This window comes from Lolium perenne, chromosome 1 (assembly GCF_019359855.2).
Source record: "Lolium perenne isolate Kyuss_39 chromosome 1, Kyuss_2.0, whole genome shotgun sequence".
NCBI classification, from domain to species: Eukaryota; Viridiplantae; Streptophyta; class Magnoliopsida; order Poales; family Poaceae; genus Lolium; species Lolium perenne.
The window spans coordinates 144,882,602-144,891,907 of record NC_067244.2 but is presented as its reverse complement, the minus strand read 5'-3'; the positions used below and the strand labels follow the sequence as shown (position 1 = coordinate 144,891,907).

The 9,306-nt window shown below is 41.9% G+C and overlaps 1 protein-coding gene across 2 annotated transcripts; it reads right to left on the bottom strand.

Annotated features, from left to right (window-relative positions):
• Positions 1-1,814: 1,814 nt before the first annotated feature.
• Positions 1,815-7,161, bottom strand: LOC127306814 (azadirone synthase LFS). Of its 2 annotated transcripts, XM_051337536.2 has the most exons (12): positions 7,003-7,161; positions 6,728-6,923; positions 5,841-5,921; positions 5,681-5,732; positions 5,413-5,534; positions 4,248-4,348; positions 3,916-3,968; positions 3,293-3,349; positions 2,904-2,949; positions 2,627-2,706; positions 2,449-2,548; positions 1,815-2,026 (listed from the first exon to the last, which is right to left on the bottom strand). In XM_051337536.2, the coding sequence occupies exons 1-11, from the start codon at positions 7,081-7,083 to the stop codon at positions 2,488-2,490; spliced, it is 930 nt and encodes a 309-aa protein (XP_051193496.1). In that variant the 5' UTR covers positions 7,084-7,161; the 3' UTR covers positions 1,815-2,026; positions 2,449-2,487. The 2 variants fall into 2 exon arrangements, with proteins under 2 accessions (XP_051193496.1, XP_051193490.1); XM_051337530.2 differs by having other exon boundaries at positions 1,815-2,548.
• Positions 7,162-9,306: the final 2,145 nt, after the last annotated feature.

The following is a 9,306-nucleotide window of genomic DNA, read 5'->3' as shown; positions in this document are numbered from 1 at the left end:
ATCTGGAAACGGCGGCGGCGGCGTAGTGGTTATCGGTGAGAAAGAAGAGGATGCAAGGATGAAGTGTGGGAAGGGGAGAGATTGCCCCGAAAGATTATAAAGTACAAGGAAACTTGAGGATTGAGCGGGCACGTGTCGCTGCGTCCAATTTATTAAGAGAACCTCTTTTCATCACTGATCGCAGAAATCGAGGAGACACCTTGGTAACCGCACGCAAGTAGCGGTCACTTCTTAAAACAGAACCGTGCAGTAGTGGGATGGGCCCAACAGGTCGTGTCCTATCAGTCAGAATTGCAACAGTAATTACGTCATCAGTGACGTCGTGAAGCTCGCCGGAAGCATCCGAAGAGAAACCGAAACCGTCGGGTGGTCAATTTGAGTCTACGCACGGATTGCAAGCATCCGGACCTAGACTCGGGGGCTACTCCCATCGGAAGCGCTGAACGCGCACCCGATAAACGTGAACTCGAAGCTTTTTCTGCAAAGAAGGGCGTGAAGAGATATTTGAAGAAAAGGACGGAATGCTCAGCTCGAGTCTGCACCCGGTCACAAGCGCCCGTGCCCAGACTCGGGGGCTACTCCCATCGGGAGCGCTGGACGCGCACCCGATAAAACTTTTTTGCACTCCAGGATCATGCCCGGGGACTTGATTCTGTGTAGGGTAACGTTGTTTTGCCATCGGCAGTTAACCAGCAAAGCTGGGCACGTTACTCAATATCCTTTACGCGTTAAAACCTTACTGAAAAAATACAAGCCTCGATACAAATGTATCGGATGACCTATGAAGACCTGCAGAAAACTTCGGCAGAAGAAGACATTCGAGTGGCACAACTTGAGTCTACGCACGTATTGCAAGCATCCGTACCAATATCTTCGGCTAGACACTCGGGGACTACTGACGTGGGCATTACCCTTCGGGTAAGTATCATTGTCCTATCCTGTACGGCCCAACTGGAGGCCCATGAAGACACCCGATGGCAAGGTGGGCCATTAGGGCGGTGCTGGAGAAGATTCCTTGAAGAACAAGCCGAAGAGGAGCCGAACAAGGAAAGTTTAGAGCTAGTACTCGGACAAATCTCTTGAGACTTGGCCTCCTAATAAATTGTGAAAGCTAGGATTTGAACTCGAGACCTGAGGCTCTGATACCATGTTAAGCTTCATGCACTAGCCAATTGAACCAAAAATCCGAACTGATAAAAAGGCTAGGCAATCTACTTATACACTTCAACAACCTCAGCAACAACGGGCCATATACATTCGTAAAGATCCAGATCACATTTACTTCTATTTACGTTTACTGCTTCATTTTGAATGAAAAAAGGAGGTAGAATGGCTGCTTTCCATTGATTTAGTATAAGGGTATACAAGATGTACAAGTTACAGCTGAACGCCTGGGGACAACCAGGAACCCAAACAACAGGCAAAAAAAAGACGCGAGTGATATTCGAGCGCCAAAACAAACTGAAACTAGACCTTAGTCTGGTTCCCTCGGTCTTAACAGCAAGTCACATGCCCTTGCACGGCCTGCACTCCGCCATGATTTAGCTTCCTCGATGATGCAAGCGTGTAACTGAGCGAGGGAGACTGCAGTATTCTGAAATATGTGAGCGCTGCGCTCCTTCCATAGCATCCACCATGTCAGCTGAACCATGGTAGTCCAGTTCTTTTTCCTCGGGATTTTCCAGCGCCAAAACAAACTGAGACACTAGTTCTAAGAGGCCAGAAATTCCCACGTTGAACCAAGGAGAAAGAGGAGCATTTGCACGTTTGTTCTCATGAGTCTATACCATGAAGCAACCGATTGATCAAGTATATACTTAAACTGTTACAACTTATAACTGTAATAAAATATAACTATATTTACAATAATAACCATTACAATTGTGTAGGAAATACATCTCCTTTTTTCAAGCATAGATGCATAGGTTCAAATGTATAGCCACACAATTGCCGAGAGAATTCTAGTACTTCCTGCGATCCACAAAAAGTGTGAGGAATTTAGTACTATGTTAGTACAACTTTTATACTCCCTCCGTTCCATTCTATAGTGCCTATTGTTTTTTGGCACGGAAATTAGCGCAAGAGTATTTTTTACACAAGACCCCCTAGCTGAACGATTTGAGATCAACGTCAAATTTGGGAAATCCATATCTTCCTAACTTACCATAACAAATCCCACAAATCTCTCTTGTTGATTCTCCATATATGTGTAGCCATGTTTAATTAAAGAAAGTAAAACATTGCTGCCTAATTTTAAGGAATCATTGGGCCATGCATTAGAAATCTCAATTAATTGTTTCCAATTTTGTATGAATTTTTTTCTCACGCATGTTGTGTGGGAGCTGAACAAGGGAGGGGGTAATTGAAAAAAAAATCCAAGCTACAACCTTATATTCTGAAACAAATGCCAAAAATCTATAGGCACTATAAAAAGGAACGGAGGGAGTATTAAATTTCTGACACACTTTCATGGATCGGAGGGTGTATCTATTTGTATGTGGCACTTAATCGTTCTTTCAAATAGTCGCCCGCCTTGATAGGTGCAAACCTGAAAATTACACTTAAAATTTGTGAAAATCAATCTTAAAAGTAAATAGTAAAATATTCGGCCAAGAGCAGAGAGAACCTTGGAGGATATGCCTCGCAGCAACAGCTTTCCAAGCATTGCACCACTAAATCGGGGTTTGGATCGAGAAAGTAAGCCGCCTGATGTATAGAAAAACATGTGTAAAAGGCGCCAAACAGATTCCAACATTAAAGCGTGAAGCTGCAATGCTACTTCTAGCTGGTGGTTTTCCATATGAAAAAGCACCGTCCGAATTCTTCAACAGAAATATTGTAAACAGTGACGGGAACAGAAAACCCTTTAACAAAATTCTGAATTCAATAGTTAGGGTACTCACAGAATATCGCTCTTTCCCAACTGAGACAACACGATGAAGTGTAGATCTGGAAATAATAAGAAAAGTGTATAACAATCAAAGTCCTATGCAAGGTTTGCGCAAAGAAATTACAAGCGAAGTGCAGAAGACATCATAATAATCCAAGAGAATATTCTGAGTACAATTTCAGAATAACCTGCCATATTCTAACATGATCCATATGTACCTAAAAACTGTGTACATGACGTTGACAAGCTAAATCCAACAATGTTTAGCAACATTGAGTTGCAAAGGGAGAAATTTCTCGACTGCAAGTACTCCCAACTGTTGCTACTTTTCTTTTTTGGGAACAACTGCTACTGCAGAGAACAGCCACATAATTGATCAAATATGGTAAGAAAGGATAGTACCTGAAAATGCAATTCGTCCACCTTTCTAACAAATCACCAATATTCACAATAAGGGCCCTACAAGTTCAAAAGATTTCTTAACACCATTTTTCATACCTGCAAATATTGTCCAAAAATAATGCAAAACAGGGGCCCGGCAAATTGACAGAACAAAGAAGCAAATATAGTACTCCCTCCATCTCAGGATGGGATTTGGTTAACCATTTATTAAGGGTCGAACCACTTTCAAAATTATGTAACGATGGCAAATATTCAAAGCTCGGCTTGCCTACTCGAAAGCTAGGTGCAAAAAGAATCCATGACCGTTAGCTATTCACATGCATACAGAAAATTTGATGCCGAAACCTTATGCTTTTGCTGAAGGTTGCTAGAACAATGCAAGTTAGAAACTATGTGTCTACTAGCCACCACATGTTGTCGAGAGCTGCTGCTAACCTGCTGTTGTCTGAGATTTGTCAAAATTTAGATGTATCTATACACTAAATAGCATATAGATACATCCAAATTTTGATAAATCTCAGACAACCTTCATGGGACGGAGGGAGTAGAAGGTATTCAAGCTTCTGAATATAATCACTAAGAGGGACAACAGGCTATATTGCTGTTTGTGAAGAAGTATTTACCCCCCAATGTGATGAACATCTTTCCAGTCCTCCTTATCCTTCTCCCTGCATATCTGTACACACACAACAGTTCAAGAATCCAGCATATAAAATTATAAATGCAAAATAATGTTTGTCACTGTTTCTAATTTCCTAATGCAAGATTTATTGTTTGGTTGGAAAAAATGGGCACATAAATCTCCGCTCAAACAGAACTTCCTGAATATATATTTTGGTTGGAAAAAATGGGCACATAAATCTCTGCTCAAACAGAACTTCCTGAATATATATTTACATGATTTATTAGCTGCAGAGAGAACAAAACTAAAGTTGATGTATTGAAAAAAGCGTACCTGCAAGCCAGGAGTGCCATCCGTTACCAAAAGAGTTATCATTCCATAATCTGAATGAGCTGATGCACCATAATTTCCGTTATCAGACTCGTTTACTTCACCTACAGTAAACTTGATATCATTTTTCACTTGTTTGTCTCTAAAAAATACTCCCTCCGTCTAAAAATTGGTGTCTCAACTTTATCTAGATACGGATGTATCTCTAACTAAAATGCATTTAGATACATTCGTATCTAGACAAAAGTGAGACATCTATTTTTAGACGGAAGGAATACTTCATTTAGAAAAAAAATCAATAAATACTATTTAAGAAAATAATATATAGAATTAATCAAATGGCTCCGCAATAGTTATAAGTACAAAATTACTCAATTGGCTGCACAATAGTAATATGTACAGAATTACTCAATTAGCTCCACAATAGTAAGGACATAATACTCAATTGGTTCCACGGTAGTTAGGAGTTAGGACAAATAGGTGTATCACAAACAAAATCAATGTGTTTTTTTTTCTGTTTTCAGTTTTTTAATTGGCTTTCGGGATAACATCGGGAAAGCAAAGCAGTGTCAGATAACAAAGCTACCCAACCCAGAAGAGACACCATCGTGCATTCATATCACTACAAATTATTAATTTTCCACAACCCTCAATCCACAAACTCCACATAACATAGGAGAAACTCCCAAGTTTTCATTCATCAGAATGGCAAAATCAAAAGTTTAGGGTAATATCAGGAAAGCAAAGCAGTGTCAGATAACAAAGCTACCCAACCCAAATGAGCCACCATCATGCATTCATATCCTACCAATTTATTAATTTTCCACATTCCTCAATCCGCACAAGCAAGGATCACATCGCATAGGAGGAACCCCAAATTTTCATTCATTAGAATGGCACATAATACGTTCATGTTCACTATAAAATAAAGTTGTTGATCATTTAAGAAAATTCATATTTACTTAATTTTTTCATGGTTTTTTTAATTAATCGGAGCACGAATACATGCATATGTTTGAAACAAGCCACCCAAGCAACTATCATCAATCATGAAGATGACAAGGAGCAAACAGGAATCAATATGAAGCATCTATGCTCTCTCACAGTACTAATTAGAGTAGAGCTTCTGATTGTTTCAAATAATATATAGGAAACACATTGATGTAACCTGGGTAGTGCAATAACCGAAGAGCTGCTGACGGGCAGTCCAATGCCCCAATGTTCGAAAAGAATTCAGGATCTAGGTCCAAACTCAGAGCAATTAGAGAGATTATCCTTTTGCTAGCAGCCCTGGTTGGGAATAAGAAATAACATGAACTATGATTTAGACAGCTCAATAGAAAGACCATACAGATGCAATACTGGAAGTCTGAACCAATGATGGTTGTAACATAATTGCTCAAATTATTTTTGCTGAGCCATGGAAAAAAACTCACAGTGCAGTAGCATGGAACAACTTCATGGTATCCTTCCAAGATGGAAAGCGCTCTGCGGATGATTTTACCAGACAAGGTTTCATTTTTCTGTTCAAATAACATGACTGATGTAGTTGACTAAATTACCAGTTCTTAGGAGATGACAAAGAAGATTAAGTACCTTCAGGAGGCCATTGGTTAGGATCATTCTGCATATCTACATCCCGGACAGTTCCGATGTAGAAACTCTCCTTGAGGTCTCCTGCTCAATACCAGTAATCACTAAATTCACAATCAGGGGTCTCAGTTATATCACTAGAAACAGCAGAGCAGATGGTAAAACCCACAATATGTGGTGGTTGTCTGAAGCTATAGGATGTGAGGAACCGAGTGTACGGGGGAAGACTTGGGTAGGATCAGGTCTTAGATAGGATCTATGAGAACAATTTTTTTGCAAAGACAAAACATGTTTAAAAAATCTGACAAAAAATCACAACACACATCTATGTTATATATGCAACGCCAAAAATTTGCAACTTCAAATTCGACATACATTTGGAGAGACAAAAAAGATAAATCTGAGTGTGAATAGTGTGAAATACTACTCAACCAGATCTGACACTATTCACAATAGAATTTGTCTTTTTTATTTCTCCAAGTGTAGATCAGATTTTAAGCTGAAATTTCTTGGAGTTGTAGATACAACCTATATGCATGTTGTTTATTATTTTCAGATTTTTTCGCCTGTTCAAAGTATGTTTTTTCTGGGTTGATCCTATGATCCTACCTAATGAAGAGATCCTATACAAGTCTCTCCCATCGGTTCGGGGAAGACTTGGGTAGGATCACAGACCCAATTTCGACTCTGCTACACTTGCCAGTACCAGCAGCAAGACGTCCCAAAGCCTCTAGTATTTCCCTTCCAACTAAGCATACTGAACAACTCAGTACATGCTTTTATTGGTAACCTGACACGTGCTCCGAGTTTATATTTATACTTAAGATTCACCACAACAGGCAGCTCAACCTGCGGAGAAAGAATCAGCTAGATCAGGAACTGGATTAGACCTCTGAATTTGGACGAGGCGTCGAGCTTTTCGTCGTAGGGAGCGGTGTAGCCCCGGTGGGCGCTGTTCCTGTGCAGCAACATCTTCTCCTCCAGCGGCAGCTCGAAGAACTTCTTGCTCTCCGCGAACACCGCCGCCAGCAGCTCGTCCTGGATCCCGTGGTTGGTGACGTAGAAGAAGCCGCTGTCCACGCATGCCTGTATATACCAAATCAAATCGCATGTCGTGTTACGCTTCTTGCTGAGTCCACGCAACAGAGAAATCGTGCGATTGAACCTTTCGGACGGCCTCTGCGGCGGATTGGAGGTCGGGGGACGCGAGGTCTACCACGGGGAGGTCCAGGCTCCCGGCGGCCATGTCTGACTCGCCGCTCCGCTGTTCTCTTTTTTTTTTTTGACGTCCGCGTCTGCTCTGACTGAACCTACTACTCCGTACCTTCTTTGGGTAGTCTATCTTCACGGGCTTCAGAGAAGGATGGGCTGGGCCGATACATTTCCGAATGTGAGGCGCTGATAATCCTCCGGAGGTTCGGGACTTTGCAACCTCTGGATCCACAGATTGACACGTGTATGTCTTGCACGGCAAAAAGATCATGTCCATGGTCCACACCAGTTCCTTCGTCCTCCTCCCATTTTTCATCCTCTCCGTGACTCTCTCCCCTACCTCGCACCGCCGGCAGCCACCAACATCATGCCAATTTCGGCCGGAAGCTCCGCCACCCCTCCTTGCAGCATCACCACCCATGAGGTTGCAGCATTGCCTCCTGCAGCTCCACCGCGCCGTCAAACGAAGATTCGACAAGAACTCGTCGACCACCACCGACAGCACCGGCAATCCTCGATGGTAGCAACGCCAACCGCTGGTTGTATCACCGTCGCCCTTCTCTCGTACCACTGCCACACACTTATGGCAACATCCCCATCTGCCGCCGGCCACCTCATCGCTGCTTGCCAGTAGCACCACCACCCGGCGCTTGCAGCACCCGCTTCTTCCCCTTGCAGCATCGCCGCTCTGCTGGCAGCCCCTTTGCAGCACCGTGTGTTTTCCCTTCGCAGATCCAGCGTCAGCCCGCGTGTTGTTACTTATTGCTTCGTATCTGAATAAATTTATCTTAATTGTAATAAGAATAAAGCATGGCATTTGCTCTCTTTATTGTAAAATAAATTGTTATGTTTTAGTACTCCGGCATGCATGTGTTCTTTCACTATTTGACAAATCCATTTCAATACACTAATGTTTAATAGTATTTTTTTATGAAGTGTATGGAAAATCATATGGATCATGAGCTTACAAATGAAGGATATATGTCTTGTAAACAATGCAACAACGCATACCATACTAAAGAGTAAAGTGTATTTCTCATACCTAGTGGTACATGATGCAGTTGTCAATACAATATCTGGAAGTGCAAAATTAATTGAGGGCTCGGGAAGAGCCGGAATCATGTTACCTTTTGGAACAAAGATAAATATAAATGAAGCACTATACACGCCAAAGTCTCAACGAAATTTGTTGAGTTTTAAAGATATCCGCCAAAATGGATATCACATTTAGACAATATGCGAGGATAATTTAGAGTATCTAAACATCACAAAAATGTCCTCAGGAACAAAACATGTGTTGGAAAAGTTGTCAGCACTATCTTCTGGCTTATACTACATGCTTCTCAACAGAAATGAATCATACATGATGGCTGGCCATAAGTTCTCAAGCCATGAAAATTTTGTTACATGGCATGACCGGTTAGGCCATCAAGGGTCAATAATGATGCGAAAGATAATTAATAATTCATGTGGGCATATGTTGAAGAACCAGAAAGTTCTTCAATCTAATGAATTCATATGTATTGCATGCTCTCAAGGGAAATTTAGTGTGCGCCCATCACCAGCTAAAATTGGGTACGAATCTCTTGCTTTTCTCGAGCGCATACAAGGAGATATATGTGGACCCATTCATCCAGCAAGCGGACCATTACATATTTCATGGTTTTAATTGATGCGTCAACCAGATGGTCACATGTTACATTGTTATCAACATGCAACCTAGCGTTTGCTCGGATATTGGCCCAGATAATCAAGTTTGTCATCGTGGTGGAACAACAGATGACATGGAATGGCTTAAGTTGGGGCCGAATGTGCGCTAGAGGATCCGGGGGAGGGTTTTGTTAACAGGGGAAGTGGAAAAACAAACTGGTAAGTATTGATGAACTTGGCCGATGGCCAGAGGTTGAAGAACATACGGTACAGGACCTATTCTACTTGCTACTCGCCCGATGTCAGATGTCCCTCGCAGGGGTGTGCCTCCTCTCCTTATATAGGGGGAGAGGTGGCTTACAAGGGAAGAAACCCTAATTGAATCTTTGATGAGCTAAGCTACTGTATAAAGCTTCTTTGGCCCTGCTGACGCCGGTTCTGTCTTTAATCAGGGACTGATGACCTCGTCCGGTATCTTTTACATCACCTTCTGCTTTGGCGCGAGAGCTTCGATTAAAGCTGAAGTGCTTCGCTCATCTTTGTCCTTTAGTCCTTGGTGAAATCTTTGACCAGAATGCCGACATGCTACAGTTGAGCCTATGCCGAT

What these genes read in the sequence shown, in the direction of transcription:
- LOC127306814 (XM_051337530.2), bottom strand. Translation starts at nt 7,083, where the DNA reads ATGGCCGCCGGGAGCCTGGACCTCCCCGTGGTAGACCTCGCGTCCCCC. An exon ending in ATGGCACTCCTGGCTTGCAG is followed by an intron (nt 3,969 to 4,247) that starts GTACGCTTTTTT and finishes GTGTGTGTACAG; the next exon opens with ATATGCAGGGAGAAGGATAA. An exon ending in GATGTTCATCACATTGGGGG is followed by an intron (nt 3,350 to 3,915) that starts GTAAATACTTCT and finishes TTGAACTTGTAG; the next exon opens with GGCCCTTATTGTGAATATTG.